Here is a 24148-nt window from a genome sequence, read left to right as displayed (position 1 = left end):
AATGGCGCAGGGTGTGGAGGAACTGTACGCTTCCTGGCCCCTGGCGCCCTGCTTAATCCACCTGGGTCTGCTGGCCTGTCCCCTTTTATAGGTCTGAAGGAGTAGACTGACTGTACTGCCACCTCCCATGCTGGCTTCTCCCAGAGTTCCTTCACATTTGTAACATGTTCTTCCCCAGACGGTTGCTGTAATTTAAATTCATTCAATCAAGTTCTGCTTTTGTGGTCAATGCCATCCTTAAAGGATGCTTAGGTCCGTACCAGCCCTTAGGTTTTCCAAATATTCCCATGTGTTGACTTTCTTGCTCGATCTCCACTTTTTTCACATTCTTATAAATCTTGCAACACTTTTAATATTATCAGTAACAGCTTTTCCTCTGGCTCTTTGTCATGGCAACAGTCTCGGTTGGTTTTGTTTTTGTTGTAAAATAACGGTTCTTTGTTATTATTTCTTGTTGTCACTCCTTCAGTTCTGACCCACAGATCTTTTAGGAAATACTTGTGGCTACTTAGTCTTGGTATAATTTGTTTTTTACCTTCAGAGGTGTTCTGCCTAGTTCATCTGCCTCTGTACCTTTGGACATGACCTTGATAGAACAGATCCACCTCTTCTCTGTGAATTGATGACTCAGCCCCATGGGTTTAAATCATGCAATACTGAGAATTTTTCCGATTGAGTGCCTTGAGTTGCTCATGTATCCCTTATATTATTTATTGACCGGTTAATGATATAACTTCATCAGGACCGTCTCTCTAGAAGTTATATTTCCAAGATTTGTGCCATTGTGGGCCCTTGTGTGCACATTGTGAGCCAGTGATTAATTCTTCATTGACGTTTGAGTATGGACATTTGGACAAGCTTGTTTTCACGTACCAATTCCACCCCCTGTAAAAGTGGCACTCTGTAACCTCTATCCCCAGTACCAGCCTGAGGCTGGGTATTTTTAAAGTACTATGAACTTGAGGCAGTACTGGACAGTTTTAATACTTGCTGAAATACGTGTTCAGTGCTAAATCAGAAATTTGTACATACCGTTTCTTGTAAGTATAATTGTACAATCAAGAAAACAAAATTTAATTTTCTAATTATTCAGAGAACATAGGGGAATGTAAGTTCTTTTTCTTTTGGCCGCACTGTGCAGCATGTGGGATCTTAGTTCCCCGACCAGGGATCAAACCTGTGCCCCCTGCAGTGGAAGCTCAGCGTGTTAACCACTGGAGCACCAGAGAGGTCCCAGAATATAAGTGTTTTAACAACAGAAGAGGGTTTTTTTTGTTTTTTGTTTTTTTAAGGGATTAAAATAATTTCTTTACTTGGTTTACTCAAAAATTGTTTTCCTTTCTTCTTGTCATATATCTCTTTCATTTTATTCAAAAGTATAGTTTCCTTTACTCTTCAACCTTGATCTTTTTGTCTTTCAAAAAATGCCATATTTGCTTGATGAAACCTCAGGGAAATGACAATGCTTTGTACTCACTGGAAACGGTCACTTGTTTTGCTTTTTATTTGGTCATTCAATTTTTGTTTGGGGCAACAGACATGCATGACATTTTGGAATTTTGTCCATTTAAAAAAAAAAATCCAAACCCCCCCAAAACGTGTTTTCAGCTGCATGACCATTCCATTGACTGGCTCTTCTCATCCACAAGCATCTATCTAAAATGTTCTTGTAATTATCTGTACAGGAGATGTTTGAACTTGAAAAACCTCATTTAAGCTTTATTCAGGTAGACCACCAAAGATTGGTTTACATTCTTTTACTATTCTCTCTTGTTTTCTCTGTTGAAAGAGTGCTGCTTCAAGAACTACCTGATATTACAGAAGAAGTTGGAGATTAGTTCAAGTGGTGCTGGCGGTTATATTTTGTTCATCCTCCATTGATAAAGAAGAATCAGTTCCAAATATCTTAGCATGTCACTGGGAGAGGTTTTAGTTGGTAGTTAAGAAAACCAGTGCACTCTTTCCTCTAAACTTCTTATTTTAGGAAACAATGCATGCAGCAGTCATATGAAGACATAAATGAGCTTCTAATTTATTGCAGTTGTAGTTTCCACATAAATTCTTTGTCAGTTATTTCATATGCATCAGAAATAACATGCTGGCCTCCAGTGCTGCAGTCGGTGTTGGAATTCAAAGCAGGGAAGTACAAAAGCCATAAAATGATGAGGCATCTGGACGCCATACTGTGTCTGTGGAGCCCTGAGTCACAGGAGAGGAACTAGAATAAAATGACTGCCTTTGCAAAAATGAGAAAATTTATTTGACACTATAAGCTGGAAAGGGAAAGTTAAAGTTAAAAATTAGCCTTGAGAGATGGTCATAACATTGCTTGCAGATTAGGGGATTTGGTGAGTGTTTTCGTTTACAGAGGTCTTCCTCTTTTTATAGAGGAGATATAGGTCCAGTTAAGTTGACTGTAAGGGAAATCAGATTGTCCATTGATATTTTTATATAAAATGAGAATAATGTCCATTGAAAGTTATGTCTGTGGTTGATTATTTAAAACAGCAGCAACAGCTTTGCTGAAGGAGAAAAAAACAGCTGTGTGATATCCTGAATGTCGGTTATCCTGAAATGTAACACTTCTGTATCTCCTGGCCTTTCCTTCTGCTACACCTGCTATCTTTCACTTTTTGGCCGATTCCTGGGATTGCTCTGGTTTTACAGTTGAAGCTCCCAGAATTATAAGGCCCAGAACTAAGCTCCAGTTCTTCATTTGCATATTTAGAATGTTGACTAAGCCTAAACTTCAATAAAGCAATTGTCAGGACAAGCTACCAAATTCTCAGTGTGGCCCTAATGAAAAGTAGTGGAAGAAACCAACATTCCTAAAGTGTCTGCTTTGTGCCAGGCAGTGTGCTAGAAGTCTCAAATATAGGCTATAGATAGTATTTTACTAATGAAGAAACCAAAGCTCAGAGGGTTCAGTACTCTACCTGTGGTCACACAGCAAGTTAAGTGGTAGAACCAGGATTTGGATCCCTATCTGTGTGATTCCATAAACCTAGGCACTTTCCTTCCTGGATGTTTCTACTTTCTCAGTTCAGTTAATATGTATCTAAGGTGTATTTATTTTAAAAAAGCAATGTTTATAGTATATGGTGTGCTTCTCTGTTCATTTCTTCCTTTTAATAGCTGTTAACTAGAGTTCTCTGAGAAACAGGTAATACAAAATATTGGCACCCAAATCTGTGATTCACATTTTATTACCAATTGCTTAAGAAGATAATCGGTGATAACAAAAATTAATGTGCTTTGAACTTCTCCTTTTTCTTAAAGATTTGGGGGTTGGCGGGGGGAGGTGGTGCTTGAGTAGCTTTTGCTAGAAAAACAACAGAGAATTCAAACCAAGTTCTGGAAATATAGAAGCACTGAAACATAAGCAGTTCCATAAAGTTTGAAACCAACCGAAAGGACAGTAAAGTTTTCATTCTATCAGTGTTTTTCCTATTGAAATTAAAGTAGTGTGGTCAGAGACAGTCACGGAATCAATCTTTTTCTTTCTGGGCAAATGTGGTGTCTTTTTATTTCATACACTCTGAGGAAAGGGTCATAAGTAATTAAGTTGGGCAGTTAGATGGGAGAGTTATCAGCATTTTTGGCTAGGTCAGGGAAGCAATGAGTGAGTAATCCTCTTGGCCTGATTGGACTCTACTATAAACATAACCTTTTCCCCTCCATCTCAGCGATTTAAAACTAAACAAAACAAGAGTCCCTCAGAAAAGCCTGCTGTCAGTGGCAGGGCTATAGGACTTCACATCTGGGTTTCCAAGACCACTCTGAGCACATGGGTTCCCTAATACATGTTGCCTCATTATCACTACTGTATGCAGCCGATATTAAGGGGTCTGGAAGGGAAATTTTGTTGCTAAGAGACAGGGAATCTTAGAGCACTTAACACATGTATGGTTTTTTGGTTGGTGTATTTTTTTTTTTAACCAGTTGGTTTTTGCCTGTGAAGGGGATTCTGAACCTCTGGTGTAGGCACAGTTCCAGTGGCCTGTGGAAGGGCAAAATGAGTGGCGTCTCCTTATAACATGAATCATGTATTTTTTTCTTCATCATTTCTCGTTTCTTACGCTCATCCTGTAACACGTTTGTGGTTCAGTGACATCCTACAAAAGGGACATGTGTTGGGTTGGTGCACTGCTGGATGACCTTAACATAACTGGATTGTTCCTGCTCTGCCCTCTCCTTTCCACAGAGAACCTGCAGTTTTGGAGGATTTGACTTGACAAATCGTTCTCTGCACATTGGCAGTAATAATTCTGACCCATTGGTGAGTATACATCAGAGGGGAAGCAAAAGATTTGGATTCAAGTGGCGTGGTTGACATAGTTTCACATTTAGTATCTTTGAGAATCGGTACTGGGTGACCTTTTCCTCGGGATCCTAAATCGCATTTGGAGAGAAGCTCTAGTTCCCCATCTTAAAGACTCTTCACAGTCCCACGTGGACTGAATGATGACCAACTGTGGCCTCCATCTCTCTCTTTGCAGTAGCATCATTTCTTTAATACCCTGGTTTCCAGGTTTCTTCAAGTCACACATCCAGATGAGTTTAGATGGTCTTAGTTATTGGTGCACGTGTGTTTTTGTTCATACCAGTTGCAAGTGCACGTGGCTGTTACACATAGGTAGTGCCACAGGATGGAGCCCTGTGATTTGGGTTCCGAGAGTATGTGACAGCATTTCTGAAAACCAGGCTTGTCATAGGCCAAGTGCATAGCCCTACGCCAAGCGTAGGTCTTTCTGATCTGGGGTATCCTGAAATGAACCCAGTCCCCTTGGGGCCAAAGCAAACCAGACTCCTCCAGGCCAAGGTGACCGCCTCCTCGGACCTGCCACTGGATCACAGTCCGGGGACAGGCCACCTTTACAGTGTACAGGTTCTCCCTAAGGTTTACTTTCTGAGGTGCCAGAGATGTAGGTGAGTTTTCCATACAGTTTTGTCTTCCCCTTGTGCATTTGGTCACGCAACTGTGAAATTAGTATTCTGTGCTTTATAGTTGTTATGGTCATGTGTTAACGAAAGCACCCATCTATGATTTTTTGAAGTGTTTGAGAATTTCCTGGAAGAATAAAACTATTTTATTTGGATATCAAATTTTACTGATTGATAAACCAATAATTTTATGTAGTCAATCTTTTTTTTTTTTTTAAAGGAATTCCTTTTATTTTTATTATTTATTTATTTATGGCTGTGTTGGATCTTCGTTTCTGTGCGAGGGCTTTCTCCAGTTGCGGCTAGCGGGGGCCACTCTTCATCGCGGTGCGCGGGCCCCTCACTATCGCGGCCTCTCTTGTTGCGGAGCACAGGCTCCAGACGCGCAGGCTCAGTAATTGTGGCTCACGGGCCTAGTTGCTTCGCGGCATGTGGGATCTTCCCGGACCGGGGCTCGAACCCGTGTCCCCTGCATTGGCAGGCGGATTCTCAACCACTGCGCCACCAGGGAAGCCCTGTAGTCAATCTTTTAAAAAATAAAAAGTATGATATTTCCCCCCCTCAGGGGAATTTTTTTTTTTTTTAATGGAAAATAGAATGAAAGGAGACCACAATCTAACTTGTTCAGAAAAGAAAATTTACACAGTCTTAGGAGTTGGCCACACGAAGTGCTACAATGATATAAATCTGATCGGATGCTGGACTTTTTTTTTTTTTTGGCTGCGTTGGGTCTTCATTGCTGCGCGTGGGCTTTCTCTAGTTGCGGCGAGCAGGGGCTACTCTTCATTGCAGTGGGTGGGCTTCTCATTGCGGTGCCTTCTCTTGTTGCGGAGCATGGGCTCTAGGCGCACGGGCTTCAGTAGCTGCAGCACACGGGCTCGGTAGTTGCGGCACGCGGGCCCTAGGGCGCATGCAGGCTTCAGTAGTTGTGGTGCATGGACTCAGTAGTTATGCCTTGTGGGCTCTAGGGTGCATGGGCTTCAGTAGTTGTGGTACGTGGGCTCAGTAGTTGTGGCTCATGGGCTCTAGAGCGCAGGCTCAGTACTTATGGCTCATGGGCTTAGTTGCTCCCCAGAATGTGGGATCTTCCCAGACCAGGGATCGAACCTGTGTCCCCTGCGTTGGCAGGTGGATTCTTAACCACTGCACCACCAGGGAAGTCCCCAGATGCTGGACTTCTAATGATTGAGATTTGCCATTTTGTTCTTACCACTTTCTTGGGTGATTCAGTAGTATTATCCTTTTCTTCTTCCCCGCTGCTGGGATTAAGTGAACATTGGTTCATCTAAATCATTCTTTATTGATAAAATACAGTCCCCTTGGGTATTTAAAATGGTGGGAAAACATGTAACAGGACAAGAATATGCTAAGTTTAAATAAAACAAAGTGACTCACATCCCACTTTAAACAAACAAATAAGCAAAAGCCACTTAGTCAATAGCTTTTAATTTTTAATCACAAAGATAAATAACATAGCACTGAGTTAACATAAGAAAAATGTGGAGATCCTGGAGCGTGCCAGTGTTTGCTGAGAGGTAGGACATTCATGGTTAGAATAATAAAACCTGTTTGGGGGCTTCATTTTCTGTGATTAAGATACTTATAACATTTTATTTTACAGGGTAAAGAAGGAGATTTTGTGTATAAAGAAGTAATCAAATCACCTACCGCCTCCCGAATCTCTCTTGGAAAAAAGGTGAAATCAGTGAAAGAGACAATGAGGAAGAGAATGTCTAAAAAATACAGCAGCTCTGTCTCTGAGCAGGTATGTGACAGCCGAGCAACAAGCCCCCTTGGTTCTTCCCAACAACAAGAAAAGCTGAGGATTGTTGGTCTGAGATTTTAAATGGTGGTAAATATATTCACAGGCATTAACCAGGCTCCAGGACCATGCCTGGTTTATGTAGACAAACACTGGATTCAGCAAATATTTATTAAGTGCTTAGGGTCGCCCGAGCACCAGGTTTGGTGCTGGGAATACAAAGCAGGCCCTGACTTCTATGTACAAATGAGAGAAAAAGACAGACATGTAAAGAAATGATTATTCTTTAATGCAATAAGCACCGAAAATTAGAACACAAAGGAAGGATTTTATTTTCTAAAATATTCCTTGCTCCAAAATGGATGTCACCAGAATCAAACCTTAAAAAGACACTCAAGTTTTCTTAGACAGACGACTTTTCAAATAAATGTAGCATAAGTTGTTCTTAGGAGCACGTAGCAAGTCTGAGAAGTCAAGTCAGAAAGTGCTTCCTGGCTGCAAGACTTACACAGTAATCGTGTTTCTGTGGGGGTGTGTTCACTAACCAGCCCTCTCTGCAGACTTTAAGATATCACAGAATTGACACCACTCCCTTCCCCCATTCTATAAGTTCATCACTAGGAACGTAACCTTCTTTTTATGGGTCTTATTTTTATGGGTGGGGGGAATAAAGACACTTGGAAAGCTGGGCCTGAGATAATTTTGACCATTAGATTTTCAAAGCGCTCTCCTCTGGCACCTTTATAGTATGCCTTCTGTAGTCTGTTGGAGTCTCCGTGTGTGATCTGGTTGTCTACTTGAAATATGTAGGTGATGCTGCTTTATCTACCAAATAGAACAGCAGGGAAAGCAGGCATTTTTGCTCAGCTGCTGCCCTCTGGTGGACATGGTGAGCTAAAAACCAAGCATCCCCCTGTTTGAATCACTCTGAGCACCAGCTAGCCAGCCTTCCGCACTGTGCTTCAAAGCCTGCACATCTCCAGCTTATTACAGTGGTTCTCGTGGGGTATTGGGTGGGGGTGGAGGGGTTGATTTTGCTCCCCGACCAACCCCAGGGGCATTGGCTAGGGACATTTTTAATAGTGGCAGTGGGTTAGGGTGGGGTGGTATCGGGTGCTACAGGCATCTAGAGGATAGAGGTCAGGGATGCATCTTATGATGCACAGGACAGTCCATGAAAACCAGGAGTTAACCATGCCAAATGCTGAGAGTGCTCAGGTTGAGAAACTGTGGCCGGTTAGCCCTGCAGGGGAAGTCTGGCTGCCTCCAGTATCTCTTCTCCACGAATATTGTCCTTAATCTTTTCGTTTCTTGTCCCTATGGGCGTGGGAGTGATGGTGATTCTATATTTCTGCCCAGCAGTGAAGCAAACTGCACGCTCGAGTGAGACAGACATCATGCCAGTGAAAGCAGTGCCACGAATTAAAGCACTTTATTTAGTTGGCTTTTCCCCCAAATTGAAACATCTACTAAAAGCTCTTGAAAACTTACATTCCTAGGGGTTTTCTGCTTTGTGGATCATGAGCATAGAATTTTCATGTCATTTTGAGCATTTTTCTGTAATTTTACTACTATATAGATGTAGTTTTAGTTCTGTTTTTTTTTTAAAGCGGTCGTTTCACATAATCAAAAAAAGAAGGAATCATTATAATGCTTTTTAGAGAGAGGAAATTAACATTGTAAGGCTTTAAAAAAAAACTTTTTAGTAAAGACACCGACTGTTTTAGTACGGATTTTTATCTGCTCTGTTCCTGCTGTATGCCTGGCCTCTGAAATAATACCTCTTCTTGTAATCAATAAATATGTGATGAATAAATTAATAATTTTTAAAAAGCATTTGTGAACATACAGTATCAGAGATGTGTATTTCGTATTGCTGTTTTTCAGACTGGGAGGTTTTTTTCAGAAGCATTTAAAAAAGATTTTATTTGGAAAGGTGGCTTATTTTTATGATTCAGAAAAGAGGAATGAAAACCTCAGGAATTCATCCTTTGCAGCTTCAGTAACCTCCTAATGATGCACCTCTGTTTGTAGTTGTTGCGGTTGTTTGCTCGCTTTCCTTAAATGTAAAGCAGAAGTGTGTTTTGGATCAGAAGCTGCCCTTTCTATTGTCCTTATATGTTTGCAGGGCCCCGCAGAATCTCATCAAAGCCCTTCTGATGATTCGGCACTATGCAAATGACAGGTTTCCGTTAGATGGTTTTGTGTTCACGTGGCTGTGTAATATGCCAGAGAGTGTTCTCTTTGGGCCAGTAAACCGTTCTGACTGCAGACTTTTTAAAGTGTGACACTGTCTATCTATTAGCACCTCAAATCAAATGAGCGTGCTATAGTTACATGTGCAGATGCGGGGCTGTCAAACTAATGATATGTAGCCACCCCAAAAGTGAGAAGTACTGCTGAGTCACTACTGTCAGCATTCTGATCTAAAAGGGACTTCCCAGCTGTTTATTAACAACAGAAGAAGAAGTGAAAGAAGCTAAAATCGTAGGGTGACTTAGGGAAATGGTATTAGAGACCGAAAAATGGTATGTTTGTTGTACAGCTGACCCTTGAACAGCACAGGTTTTGAACTGCATAGGTCCACTCATAGGTGGATTGTTTCAATAGTAAATGCTACGGTACTACACGATCTGTGGTTGTCTGAATCCACAGATGCAGAGCCGCAGATAAGGAGGGCCAACTGCAAAGCTGGTCGACGCCCCTAACCCCCGTGTTGTTCAAGGGTCAACTGTATATCTGGGTCCTAAGTTGGTATTTTATTAGCCAATTTTAGTAATTTGTGTAAACAAATATAAGAATCTGGGCTTTGTGTGTGTGTGTGCGTGTGGGGTGTGTGTGTGTGTGTGTGTGTGTGTAAATGTTTCCCTTCAAATAGATTAAATATTCTCTGATGATACTTCCGGATACTACATGACTAGTGGGTTGTATCTGATCTACATTTGAAGTCCAGTGTTATTACTGAACTAGGGAGTATACTAAGAGTCTCTAAGCCTTTAACGAAATGTTTTGTCTACAAGGTAGATAGATAGATTCTTTTAAAAAATATCTATTTGAGCATGAAAAATACTTTTTGAGTGTTTAATTAATAGTTACATGAACCACAACTTTAAAATGAAGCAAGGATTTAGATTAAAAAGGAAGGTACATTTTGGGTAAAGAATCAGACTTGGGTATAAAGATGGATTTGACTGATTCCATTGAGGGCTAAACTGCTGTGAATTACAAAAGGACACCCATCCACTCTGGTGAAACATAATTTTGTCAAAACCCATTTCAGGATTCAGGCCTTGATGGAATGCCGGGCTCCCCTCCATCCTCTCAGCCTGACAGCGAACACATGGACAAGCCCAAGCTCAAAGCCGGAGGTTCTGTGGAGAGTCTGCGGAGTTCTCTGAGCGGTCAAAGCTCAATGAGTAGGTCTAGTTTGCAAACGTAGATGATTTCCTTGGAGTCAAAATCAGACTTTTACTGAGTGTCAGGTTCAGGCAGTTTAAAGATAAATTAGACCAAGTTCTTACCCTTAAGGTGCTGTTACAGAGACAGACCTGCAAAATAGTTGGCCCTAGAGTCCTATTTGTTTAGTAGTTGATGTCTAGCAGTGCCACAAAAGAGAAGGTAATGATTTTGGTTGGAGGAGAGAGGGAAAGCGCGCCAGCAGAACATCTGGAGACTGGAGGGGAGTAGGTCAAGGGGAAGGGCTCATGAAGATGAGCAGCAAATTGAGAGGAGAGGACTTCGGGCTCTGCTGCGCACACGTCGCCCTCCTGACCTGGGAGCATCCTCCACCTACAGTAGTAATTAGCGATCCTCTGACCACTTTTTTGTCTTATAGATTTTGGTAAAAATCTCTCATCTGTGCATTGCCCCCTGCCACTTTCCTTGTCATAGTGAATCCAGTTCCTTTGTTAGCATTTTAGTGGGGGTTTAATAAAAGAGAAGACAGATGCTTCTCTTCAGTCTCCAATCCTTAATCAGAAACATTTTATGCAGAATTCAACACAATAATGTAATGTTATTTTTCCCTGATGCATTTCGGGTAGTGGGAAGTGCCAATAATTCTCTTCTGGCTTGACAAAGAAAGCTAATGTCTTCATAACTTTTATGAATACAAAATGTTGATTAAAACATTATCAGAGCAATAAAATAATCAACTAAGAACCAGGAAAAAAAATAATAATAAGAGGAGAAGAGAATGACAGATGTCCCTGAAACAAATGCTGTGCAACCACTCCCGTTCCAATGGTGGTGTCCGCCGAATGCTATGGGGGAAGAGACCAAGTTTAAACTCACTACTTTAAAAGCATTTGGCCTTGAGCAAGTTACTTGACCTCTTTAAGTTTCCTCATCTGTAAAATGGGGTAAAAATAGTTATGCCTGACAAATGAGAGGTTATGAATGTTAAGGGTGGTGTCCTCCATCAGGGAGTCTCGGTGTCACCTGGATTCCCTGGTCATAAAGATAACTTGATGGAGGCCCCTGTCTGATGAGGGGCTTGATTAGGGAGAACAGTCAGAAAACTCAGATCCTCCCCTGGACTCTGCTCTGGTCCTGACATTTGGCTGTGTCTCGTGACTTCCCTCCTCTGGCCTTTACCTTCCTAGCCTGTGATGCCTTCAGTGCCTTCTTTTTTTTTTTTTTTTTTTAAATATTTATTTGGCTGCATCAGGTCTTAGTTGCGGCACGTGGGATCTTCCTGGCATGCGGGATCTTTCGTTGTGGCCAGCAGGCTCTAGTTGTGGCGCACGAGCTGCAGGGTGCGCAGGCTCAGTAGTTGCCCCGCGGCATGTGGGATCTTAGTTCCCCGACCAGGGATCGAACCCGCCTCTCCTGCACTGGAAGGCCGATTCCTAACCACTGGACCACCAGGGAAGTCCCTCTTTTTTTTTTTTTTAAATTTATTTATTTATTTATTTATTTTTAGCTGCATTGGGTCTTCGTTGCTGCACGCAGGCTTTCTCTAGTTGCAGCGAGCGGGGGCTACTCTTCGTTGCAGTGCACGGGCTTCTCATTGCGGTGGCTTCTCTTGTTGCGGAGCATGGGCTCTAGGCACTCGGGCTTCAGTAGTTGTGGCACGTGGGCTCAGTAGTTAGGGCTCGCGGACTCTAGAGCGCAGGCTCAGTAGTTGTGGCGCACAGGCTTAGTTGCTCCACGGCATGTGGCATCTTCCAGGACCAGGGCTCGAACCCGTGTCCCTTGCATTAGCAGGCGGATTCTTAACCACTGCGCCACCAGGGAAGTCCCCTTCAGTGCCTTCAGCTTTGCTGTGCAGGAAATCTGTATTGAGCCGTGTTCTGCCTGTTTTCCTGTACAGGTGGTCAAACAGTGAGCACCACCGATTCCTCGACCAGCAACAGGGAGAGTGTTAAGTCGGAAGACGGTGATGACGAGGAGCCCCCGTACCGGGGCCCGTTCTGTGGGCGCGCCAGGGTGCACACCGACTTCACGCCCAGCCCCTATGACACAGACTCACTCAAGCTCAAGGTGTGTGTCTGCCTGGCCTTGGAGCAGTAACGCTGGGTGGCTTGTTGCCTTAAGAGGTGTTCTCTTCTCCTTGCTGTTAAATGCTGGGCTGTTGTGGTGCAGACTGGCCAGTGTCTCTGCTACCTTGATAAGCTGGTCTCCTCTGTAGTGGAAAATGAAACAGAGAACAGCCAGCATTTGGGGATGGAGGAGGATCTTGAGTTAATCCTCTTTGGTCACCACCTCATCCCTCTGGCCCTGTCCTCTGACCTCAGCTTCCCTCCAGAATTCCTGTTGCCCTCCACCCTCCAGTCTCTGTGCTTTCACCAGCTGAAGAGACATGACTGGCTTCTCTGTGTGATCAGTGACATTCCTATGGGACAGATGGGGTTCCACGAAATGTATGAAGCTATTACAGGACAGCGGTTGCCACTGACATCTCATTGGTGGGAATTCTTTTTCTAAGAAGTAGGTGCTCTCTGGGTAAGGGCAGGGCATTTAGAGAGCCAGGTGCCCACCCAGCCGTGAGCCCTGGTGGACACCTCGGGCCACTGCCCTGTGGTGCAGGAGGCCAGAGGGGATGGGACCTTGGGCCTCCATGAGATCCGGCACGGTCAGGAGTGTTCTGTCCGGTATCTGCCAGACTCCCAATCGTAGCAGGTGACTCGTGGAGCCCTGATTCTGGACTTCATAGTGTCTTTACATGCGTGTGATTAAGGCTTCTGATTGACAGATGGTTCATGCTTGGAAATGTACCTAACGGAAAGATCTTTGTTCCCTGGGCCACAGAAAGGAGACATCATTGATATAATCAGCAAACCCCCCATGGGCACCTGGATGGGCCTGCTGAACAACAAGGTGGGCACATTCAAATTCATCTACGTGGACGTGCTCAACGAGGAAGAGGAGAAGCCCAAGCGCCCCACCAGGAGGAGGAGGAAAGGAAGACCCCCCCAGCCCAAGTCGGTGGAGGATCTCCTGGATCGCATCAACCTCAAAGTGAGTTCCGTCCTGTTCTGGTCCCACATCTGCTACGATGAGTACCCATTATCCTACAGAAATAGTTACCAGCACCATGACTCTGCCCTTGACCTCCGCTGGGGGTGACAGCATAAACTCCAGGTCGAAATTTGCTCCTAGTCCAAAGAGCAGCTTTCAGAGAGCTGCGAGCTTCAAGCCACTACCAGGAAGGGCTGTAAGCACAAACTCCTGGTGCCCTGGTTGACTTCTCAGAGGCCGTAAGGATTCTCCCTTCCACCCTCTCTCCCACTATTACTCCTGGCATCTAGCGGGGTGGGTCTACATGGTAGATTCTGTTTCCTCCTTGCAAAACTGTCTTGCTACTGAGGAAGTCACAGGTCTCTGTGAGCTGGATTTCAGTAGCTCTAAATGAAAGAAGAATCTCCTCCACTGCACACTGGGTGGCATTATAGGCTTCAGCTCACAGGAAGGGCACAATTAAAATGCAAGCCAGTGGAGTCCATCTCAGCCTGCAGTGTAAATCTTCTTAACCCCTGATGAATGAAGTGCCCCGCCTGCCCACTAAGCTGTAGGACTGGGAGGTACAGACTGTGCTAAAAGGATACTTACTAATTTTTGAATTAGCATAAAAATGACTGTGGAAAAAGAGTTTAGGGGTTTGAGTTCGGTCATTGGTCGTGGATCCCATGGCTGGGCTGCTGACTCACTTCTGTCTTGTTTCCCTCCAGGAGCACATGCCCACTTTCCTGTTCAATGGATATGAAGATTTGGACACCTTTAAGCTCCTGGAGGAGGAAGATTTGGACGAGTTAAATATCAGGGACCCAGAGCACAGAGCTGTTCTCTTGACAGCCGTGGAGCTGTTACAGGAATATGACAGTAAGTCCTTCCCAGCACAGACGTGTTCACTGTTAGATCCGCCACGTTCTCAGGTCACCAGCAGGCGTCCCATAAGCTGCTAGCATATGCTTGGGTCCTTGGAGTCACTCATTGGATCCTACTCTTTCCAAAGCCAAGGTCAATTTTGTATTATGTCAAATAGCACAGACATAGATTCCCAAAGCAGACCTTCCTGCCAATGCAGGAGCAAAAGAAAACCTTACTAGCCTATACTTTCCCGGCATGTGTCTAGGTAATCGTTGACGAAAACGCTCCTCTTTGAGTGACTGAGAATTGAATTGCAGTTTTCTTAAGACACACAGTTCATGCCACCTTGGAGGCCGGTGGGATGTGCAGCCTTCAGGAGGTCGTGAGGATACCTGGGCACAAGAGTAACTGACAAACTGGGAGTATCTTGCCCCACCAAGGGTTAATTACTTCTCAAAGCACATGAGGAGTTGTTTTCTGATTGAATAGGTTAATTAACGAATAAATGAAATTCATCAGCTTGCGTTAAAGAAGCAGGAAATAATCTCAAGTGAATATGTAGAGCAGAGAATTCCATGCTGCGATTTCTCAGCTAAAATGATAGCTCATTTTTACAACCCATGAAGAGAATTTAGTGAGCTCACAACTTTCATGTAGTCTATTTGAATACACTGTGTCCTTTGCTCCATTAACCCAGTCTTATCTTGCTCTTTATTCTTCAGTCTGACATCAGAAATATTCCTGAAATTATTCATCACGAAGTGGGGAGTATCCTTGCCAGTTATTGAATTCAAAAGCATTTTCTTTCAAATGCTCTGCTTCAGGAATATCAGTAGCTAATAACATTTCCATTGCTAAAAGACACACCAAAACCATGGTGAATGGTGGGAAAAAAAATTGTACATTACTGAATGTATCAGGCCCTAGAGACATGGAAGCAAGTGTCTCAGGGCAGTTAAATTCACTTCTGCTTAATAAGTCCTCCCTCTAAATTAACTGATGACACACCATCAAATAGATGCCTAAACCCTAGATAAACACACTGCCTTCAGGGATAGATTTGAAGGGAATTGTGTTTCGTAGTTTATATCACTTTATAACCTGGTCTCTTTCGTATTGGAGTTCCCCAGGAAACACCTTGGGGATCTGTGGCCAGGTTGTGTCAGAGCCTGGCCCAGTGCCTGGCATGGCCAACCAGCTATATTAATATCAATTAACGTTCAATCATCTAGTCTCCTGGACCACATCTGCCCTGTAAAATAGCTCATTTGCTCTTCCTCAGCCACTGAGAACAGCTGGTTTATAAACTCCATCCATTGCGTTTCCTTTAGCATTCAGACACAGGAGGAGCAAAGCTAAATTCTGAGTGTAAGGTGCAGGGTCTGTCTCTGTCATGCCACAAGGGCTAAGACTCCTTGTCCCTCCTGGGATCATGTCCTGAGGTGTGCACTTAGGCATATTTTATAAGAGGGAATCTTTGCCCCTCATGATGCTCACTCACGAGTCTAAGGAAGGCTTTTTGCTTCTTCATAAATCCCATTTTGAATCTGTGCTGTGCCACTGTATAGAATATCCCGCATACATAAATTGGTACTTCTTTTTAGTGGTTCTAAAACAAAGGCTTCAAGGGCTCAGAGGTGCCAGTGAACACCAAGAGCCTGGATGCAGGATTATCCTAGGGTTAGAAGATTCTACATTCAGTGCTTTTAAATTCATTGTGTTTAAGAAGTACTCTAAGTAACTGATACCTTAGAGGAAGACAGTCAATTTCTGTCAGACTAGGCAGATCCAGAGACCTGCTGAGATCTGAGAGATCTTGCACATCTTCCAGCTCAGCCCCCCACAAGAGCAAGAGGCACATCTGCATCATTGCTTGGCACTCGGATGGGTCCAGCTTCTCTCATTGCATCTGTGCATGGGGAATGCCAGCCTTCCTGCAGGGTTCCATGTGGAAAAGCCTCTCATTGTCCTGGGGCAGTTCCTCCTACTCATCCCAGACCCACTCTCCTAGGTCTGCCAGATGAAAGCTCTCTTTTAACAAAATCATTTTCATAAGAATAAGAATTTTAATCAGGAATTATTTCAAATATGCAGGAAAGTACAGAGAAAAATAAAACAAATCCACATACCACTTCCTAAATCCATGTAAAGTTAACATTTTGTCATATTTACTTCAGTGCTTATTTTTTAAAGACATAAGTGTTGCAAGCCCATTGGAAGGCCTGCTATCCAAGAATCCCATTCCTTTCCCTTCTTCTTTCCCAAGGTAACTACACTCCAGAAAATGACACATGTCCTCACGCATAAGCACCTTTTGATGTTTGGCTGTCTAATCAATGTCTTAGCATATTCTTTCTGTGTGTGTGTGTGTGTGTGTGTGTGTGTGTGTTGAGATGGGGTTGGGGAGAGCTTTAGTCCAAATTCAGGTCATGTCCAAATGGAGTTTCAGCCCCACAACCCAGTCCTTCGCTCTTACTTGACTGTGAGAATGTTCGTGATTCTAGCTCCCCTTCTTTCTCGTCCTTTGTGCCTTGGCATTAATTCTAGTGAGTATGGGGTGCGGGGAGGATGTGGCCTTGAATGTGCAGTACATCTAAGAGGTGCCCCGCCTCTTCATTCTCCCTAATGAAGAAGGACAACCTACTGGGGAAACACTAGCTTTTAGTTTTAGGGAATTTGGCTAAATTTGTTGGGTTCCTGCAAGTAGCTGCTGATTGGATCCTTCAGGAAGAAAGTGGCTGTAGCCCCTTGAATAGGCCTCATGATTTTATAGATTGAACTGCGGTTTTCAGGCAATGCAAGGGACCCCTTCACTCCCCATAATAACTTCAGGTATCCTGCTGTGTGGTGAGGCTGGGATCCCGAAAGATGCAGGCACAGTCTGCATTTTCCTGCAGTGGCAGGGACAAGTCTTCTGTTTTATTCCCGTCGGTCAGCATTTTGGAGTCTGTTTTGGCCGCTGCAATACACTGAACTATCTCGCCAGGGACAAACTGCATTGATTCCTCTTCCTGGGTTGTAATTGATAGCTCCAAGCCCTCATTTTATAAGTATCATTTTACAAAATAACATGCTAGGCTAGAACAAAGGCCATTCCAAATCCACAGACTCCCTCACACAATGAGGACACCACTCTAGAATGTTCCACTTTCGGTGTGGGGGAGGGGAAAGGGTTTTTCTCTTTTGCTTCCAATTAGTTAATTTTTCATTAATCACTTTAAAAATAGCATTTCTTAATTTGGTGCTCTAATTTAAGGGCTTGTTCCGCCATGATTTCTGTTATAAAATGCTTTCCATGTGAGAAATACAAACAGGAAGTGGTCAATGGACAGTAGGAATGGTAGCCCTCAGCCTTCCCGCAATTTTTTTTTAATGACCCAAGAAAAGGCATCAGATTTCTGGTTTATTGATTTAGTGTGTGTGTGTGTGTGTGTGTGTGTGTGTGTGTGTGTGTATGTGGTGGGGGGAGGCGAAGTGAAGAGAAAGAAAAGTAAATTAAAGCCATTCATTGTCAACTACTTATTTTAGGTAGAAAATGTTTTCTTGGTTTCCATTTTTATCGACCAAGCATTTAGTCTGCATAATGACTGAAAGACAGTCTTCCTGTAACTTTGAACCTACATAAGGCCAGCCATGCCCTCTTTATAGAATGTGCAGAGTGACACGGCTGGGGTAGTGAAGGCCCACGTGATTTCCCATGTGATTGATTGGCTCTAGGCCGACTTTCAACAGAAAACATCTGATGCTTCTCTCTAGAAGGATTCCTTAGGATGAGGATGCTCAGCCTTCCGTCATCCACCTTCAGGGTATTCTGTACTCAGTTTCCAAGTTGGAGGGTGTTTTGAGCTTTCCATGTCTTACCCTTTGTGTGCAGGGAATAGAAATGCTGACCCAAGACAAAGAGAGAAGCAAAAAGGAGAGAAAACCCTCTAACCTATTTCAAATAACAGTAGCAAAAGGATTTGCCCCTGGCCCCTCATCAGCTTAGGGGTTTATGTCCCCTTTATGTCAGCCTTGCTCCCTTTGAGATGATACGAGAGCCAGCACGCGTCACAGAGGGTTAAAAATGCTCCTAAATGCTAATAAAATTTGATGGTTTATTTGACACTCACTTTATATTAGCTCCCAAATTTGGAAAGCTGGGAACAAATAAATTGAAACACAAATCTTCTAGATCTCTAATAAGTATACGGCGTAATTCCTCCTTGTGAAAAAGGCATTTATTCAGTCTCTGCTTCTACTTGGTGGTACCATCCCTCAGAAAGGACTGTGGTTGCTCTCCCCAGACTTTTGACATGATGCTCTGAATTTCTCCTCTCCCTGGTTGGCCTGAGGGTAACTTAAAAGGCATTGATGTATTTCAACTATGTCCTCTGTCTACAAACTTACCTTCCTGTGATACTTGATTTGAAAAGAAAAGTGTTCTGATCTCACTCGTTCATTTTTATCTCATTTACTTAAAAATAATTTGTTCTCTTCCTAAGTCCAAGGCTTCAAAATGTATTATGAGAACTGAGGATAACATTGGGATGCGGTTGATTTGGAGCCTGCTTTTCATTCCTTTTACGATCCCGTGCTATGTGTTCATCTTCTCTAGGTAACAGTGACCAGTCCGGATCCCAGGAGAAGCTGCTTGTTGACAGCCAGGGCTTGAGTGGATGCTCTCCACGAGACTCAGGATGCTATGAAAGCAGTGAGAACTTGGAGAACGGTACTGTCAGCCCAGATAATCATGAATGCATCTTCATACGCAAGCCTTCTGGGCCATTTCTTGACATCTGTGCTTTGGCTAATGACTGTCTTTCTTCCTCAGCCTGAGCCATTGCTTTTGGGAAAACTGGCAATAGGGAGAGGAGTTTTTCCAGGGTGATTGGTGCTTAATTAAGATCCTTAGGAGAGAGGAACATCTCTCAAGAACCTAGGCAACTGATGATGTTGAGAAATGAGTAGAGAGGTCTTTTCATCAGTTACTCTTCCATCCCACATAGCACATAATTGGGAAGAGTTTAAACTTGCATGTCAGAGAAAGGGACCCTAAACTTTCCACTGTCCTGCTGCTCTTAGAGGGTTAGGCCCCTCCCCACATCTGGATCATGCAAAGAGCTGTGGGGCTTTAGAGTGGGGAGACCTGGGGTTTGAACGTGAATAGGGCATAGCTGAAGACTTTGGCCAAATTACATCTCCGACTCCTCCTTACCTCTTTTTTTTTTTTTTAAACAAATTTATTTACTTACTTACTTACTTATTTATTTTTGGCTGCGTTGGGTCTTCGTTGCTGCGCGCGGGCTTTCTCTACTTGCGGGCAGGGGCTACTCTTTGTTGCTGTGCACGGGCTTCTCCTTGCAGTGGCTTCTCTTGTTGCGGAGCACGGGCTCTAGGCACGCGGGCTTCAGTAGCTGTGGCACATGGGCTCAGTAGCTGTGGTTCGCGGGCTCTAGAGCGCAGGCTCAGTAGTTGTGGTGCACGGGCTTAGTTGCTCCGCGGCATGTGGGATCTTCCCGGACCAGGGATCGAACCCGTGTCCCCTGCATTGGCAGGCGGATTCTTAACCACTGCGCCACAAGGGAAGTCCTCCTCCTTACTTCTTAAATGGTAATGTGAGTTGTTTTTTTTTTTAAATAGATTATTCTAAGACAAAGTAATAATATATTAAAAATACCTAGCACTTTGTAAACACTGATTATGAATGAGGCAGTGGGCTAGGTGCGCACGTATGCAATTGCTAATTATCACTCAGATCCTGCAGTGCATATATTATAGATGAGGATGCTAAAGAGAGATTAAATAATAACTGAAGCCCTTGTTCTTTTCCTCTTGGCACCACTCTGACTCATAATAATAGGCTCTCAGTCAATGGTAGACAATATTTTAGACCTGATTTTCCAATACCATAAGCATTTTCAAGTCCGTACTCTAACTACTTAACGTCATCATACATCAGCCAGAGGTATCGGGGCTTAGTTGAACTTCAAGCCAGAAGGGATTTAGTTTGTATGTTATCATAAGTACTTTCACAAACCATGGATTAGATGAAAATAGGTGGACCTATATTGGGAACAAGGAAAAAGGCAACATATACCATAAAAGGTCTCTTTGCCTATTTGTTTGCTTATTTATTCTGAAAAGCAAGAATATCCCAGTGCTTGGGACTGTCATCCGTGAGTCTCTCATTTCTATATGAGGATTTTGAGGAGCCCCGCTGAGAACATGATGCAAAGCCAGGGCATGAAGGTTTGGTTCCTTCAGTATCATCATCATCCCTCACCTCAAGTTTTCTTCTTAAGTAGACAGTAAAGCCTGAGCAGGGGCGGCCCTCGGTGTTTGGACACTGCCCGGGAAAAGAGGCATGCTCGTTAGTTCAGGGATCGCAGTTGCACGATGACTCCTTCCATAAACAGATAGATTGGGATTGACATATATACACGAATATGTATAAAATGGATAACTAATAAGAACCTGCTGTATAAAAAAAAAAATAAAATTCTAAAATTCAAAAAAACCCCCGCAAAAACAGATAGCTCCTGGCAGCAGTATATCATCATTACAGTATGAAAATATCTAAATTCATATTAAAATAATGTGAAAAGTCTATTCAAACATTTCTTCATTTTTATGAAAGCTAGATCTCTGAATGAAGGGTATATAATTAAATCTTAAAGAGCACATTTTTGTTTTAAAAAAAAATCTCAAAACTTCAGACCAGCTAGACAGACAGAATATAATTACCCACATCCAATATGGTACCTCCTTTCTCCCCGCAGACAGCATGACCGGGGGCTCAGAGTTATGATCTCCAAACTTCACGTCACTGGGCCAGCCATCCTCATGGTCTAGTTTTTGGAAGTTATTGGAGAATGTGTATATTTGGCTCCCATACCCACTACAAATGTGGACTCAGTTTGAATCAGTGGTTTACTTATATCCTCCATAGTTATGTGCACATAGAAAACATTTACTAAACAGATTTTGGAACAACAGAATCAACCATAAATTTCACTTTGAAAAGCAGCATAAACATATACAGTGAAGATATGAAATTGCTGGAAGCCCACAATTCAAACCAACCAAAAGCACTTGAAAAGCAAGATGTTTTCAGAATAGATTTGACATTTCTCCACCCCCCCACCATCTTTTCTGCTTTGTCCACGTAACAGTTAAGGACGTGGTACCTCCCCACCTTTGTTTTCTCAAACATTAAACCAAGCTGCACGATTTTGTTCTAGTTTTACTAGGAGAGTATTTTCACTGAGTGGAGAAATAAACGCAAGGTTTACAGAAGCAGTCCCTCTTATGCAGTTCGTAACTTCTGGTTCAGAAGCTCATGCTGCCTTATGCCCTGGTTTTTAACTGTGGTCTGCGGGGTCCCGAGGATGGGGGCCTTGGTGGCGGTGTGTGGGCCTGGGCCTTGAGAAACCTCCACACTTCAACTTTGATCTGTTTTGTAAATGAAGCTTCATTAAAAAGGATCCTCCTGCTTTGAAAAGTACTGATTTTAAAAGTGCAGTGTTCTGAGAAAAGACAATTCTCTGACCATCGTGAACGCAGTGCTAATCTTTTCCTTTCTGACTTCTTCGCCATTCTCGTTTCTAGTTAGCCTCTGCTGACTTCTGTGTGAGGTGAATAAATTCCATCTAAAATACCTGCAGCCATAAAACCTAAATTGTGTGTCTCCTATGTCCTCTTTTTTTCGCAATAAAAACCAACATTTGAGTGTTGGGAACTATTAGGTCCATGAGGAAAACACTTTACCAAGTAGACCATCCATCAGGGCCACACGAGCAGCAGTATCTTAAATGCCTCAGCGGCACGGCCTGAGGACAGAGCAGTTTCGGAGGGAGAGGGCCATTTGAGGGCCGCATGCCTTGTTTGTTGCTTCTGTGTCCTAACAGTCGGGAAGCAGTCCGTAGGAAATTCAGACAGCTTACTTGTCTCAAACAGAAGAGGAATCTTAAGTGGATTGGGGTCAGGTGCACTCAGGGTTACCATGGGTGGCTCTGTTCACCAGACAGCAGTAGCAATTAGTATCAGTCAACAGTTGTCAACTAAGTAGACTGTGACTGGTTGATAAGTTCAGTTATCAGTCTGACGATCATTTTATTTTAATCAGGTCTATCGCTCCAGTGGCAATTAGAACCATATCAGTATCTTATAGATTGCCTCTGGCGACATACTCACTTCAGCTTGTTTACTCATTTGTACCAAGGTCGGCTGACTGTTTCTAGGGTACCTTTATTTTACACACCTGAGCAAAACACAAGGCGGGGAGGGCTTGAGAGGTTTGAGAATTCAGCGGTCACCAGTGAACCTTGGGGGATACCATTTAAAGAACCTGTCCCAGAGTTCAGTCCACCTCCTCTTTGCAACCATGGTCTTAGGAAACTGTACTCCCTAAACAGAAGTCCCATCAGTGTGGTTCCTAACTGGGGTGTGGGTGTGCCTTGTTCCACACTGACTGCAGCTACGAACAGACATTAGACCTAGGTTTATTTTATTGCCTGACACAGCATATTTTCTTTCCACATAACTCAATTAACTTTCATCTCCCTGAGTCCTTTAATAAGACTAAGAATTCTTTCTAAAAATAAACATGGGACCACAATGACTCTACATCACCAGTGGTGATTTTATGTCCTTAGTGTAATTCAACAGTGGGATATAAGAGTTGGAGATTTCAATTACGTTAGCACACCTTTTACATCAGTTTGATTGATTCGCTTTTTAAAATGTGATTGTAAAATATTTCCTTGTCTCGTAGGCAAGTCTCGTAAAACCAGCCCCTCTGTCAAATCATCAGCCGAGTCCAGCTTGAAGTCTTTCAACAGGAATCAGCTGGGCAACTACCCAACCTTGCCTCTAACGAAGCCAGTAGATGCGCTGAAGCCGGGAGGGGAGGGGAGGCTGGGCAGTGGTCTCACCCCTCACACCTCCAAGCACTGTGATCCCCCGTGTGTGACTGACTTGAATAAAAACCGAAGGAGCCTCCCCGTTTCCATCTGCCGGAGCTGTGAGACCCTGGAGGGCCCCCAGACCTTGGAGACTTGGCCCCGATCCCACTCCCTGGACGACCTTCAAGGAGAGCCTGAAAAAGGTGTGCCTGGTGAGGTGACAGAACCTTCCCCTCAGATTGTACCTGAAGTGCCACAAAAGACAGCACCCTCCATCACAAAGGTTCAAAGCCCCAAACTAGATTCTGCTGTTGACAATGCACTGCTACTGACCCAAAGCAAGAGATTTTCTGAACCTCAGAAAACGACTACTAAGAAACTGGATGGCCCGATGGCTGCCTTTTCCCATGGCACATCCCCTCCTCCGTGTTTACCCAAAACCTATGACGCCCAACCGCCCGCCGTTAAACACGGTTTAACAAGGACGCCTCTTGAGGGTCACAGGAAAGGACTCGATTTCGAAGGGACACATCACCCCCCGGGCACCAAAGAAGGCGTGGATGCTGCGCAGAGGGGCCCTGAGGCCAGAACGCAGGCCAAACCTCCCGCCCAGCCTCCCCCCGTCCCCGCCAAGAAGAGCAGGGAGCGCCTTGCCAACGGGCTGCATCCTGTCCCTCCTGGTCCCCCCGGCACCCCTGGCCCCGATGCACCCAGCCTGCCCCTTAAAAAGGGCAGCGCCGGCGGCCCCGGCGACTGTCCCCCACCGCCAGTGGCCAGGCCTCCCGCAGGGCCGGAACCGGGCAGCCCGCCGAGCGCCAGGCCTCCACCCTGGCTGTCGGAGCTGCCTGAGAGTGCCAGCCTCCAGGAGCACGGCGTGCGGCTTGGCCCTGCCCTGGCCAGGAAGGTCTCCTGCACCCGCGGGGTGGACCTGGAGATGCTCACCGAGAAGAAGTTGCGGGCCGAAGGCATCGATCTCACCGAGGAGCCCTATTCCGATAAGGTATCCGAGGCCCTGACCCCGCTGCACAGGCTCTTCTAAGTCGGGTGGGGGCCAGGCGAGAGGAACGGCACTGCCCCCCACCTCCCAGCCCCCGGAGGCAGCTGGCGGCGAGGACCAATGGACAGTGACGATACGGGTGGCCCACGGCGGGGGCTCCTGCCCCCCCCCCCCCCCCGCGCTGGGTGTTCAGATGAACCGGGAGCACAGTGCCCAGATTACATGCAGACACAGCCTCAGGGGTTTCTT

At 44.3% G+C, this 24148-nt stretch overlaps 1 protein-coding gene across 3 annotated transcripts in view; it reads left to right on the top strand.

The window, feature by feature from the left end:
* SASH1 (SAM and SH3 domain containing 1) overlaps positions 1-24148 on the top strand; it is a 186390-nt gene that overhangs the window by 156266 nt on the left and 5976 nt on the right. For all 3 annotated transcript variants that reach the window (XM_061206866.1, XM_061206867.1, XM_061206868.1), the window contains 8 exons: positions 4205-4279; positions 6566-6709; positions 9987-10122; positions 12021-12190; positions 12959-13168; positions 13879-14029; positions 18615-18728; positions 22773-23902. In XM_061206866.1, the coding sequence (XP_061062849.1) occupies positions 4205-4279; positions 6566-6709; positions 9987-10122; positions 12021-12190; positions 12959-13168; positions 13879-14029; positions 18615-18728; positions 22773-23902 (2130 nt within the window). The remainder of the gene's footprint in view (positions 1-4204; positions 4280-6565; positions 6710-9986; positions 10123-12020; positions 12191-12958; positions 13169-13878; positions 14030-18614; positions 18729-22772; positions 23903-24148) is intronic.

Source organism: Eubalaena glacialis, chromosome 12, assembly GCF_028564815.1.
Source record: "Eubalaena glacialis isolate mEubGla1 chromosome 12, mEubGla1.1.hap2.+ XY, whole genome shotgun sequence".
Lineage (NCBI taxonomy): Eukaryota > Metazoa > Chordata > Mammalia > Artiodactyla > Balaenidae > Eubalaena > Eubalaena glacialis.
This window is presented reverse-complemented; position numbering and strand designations above follow the sequence as displayed.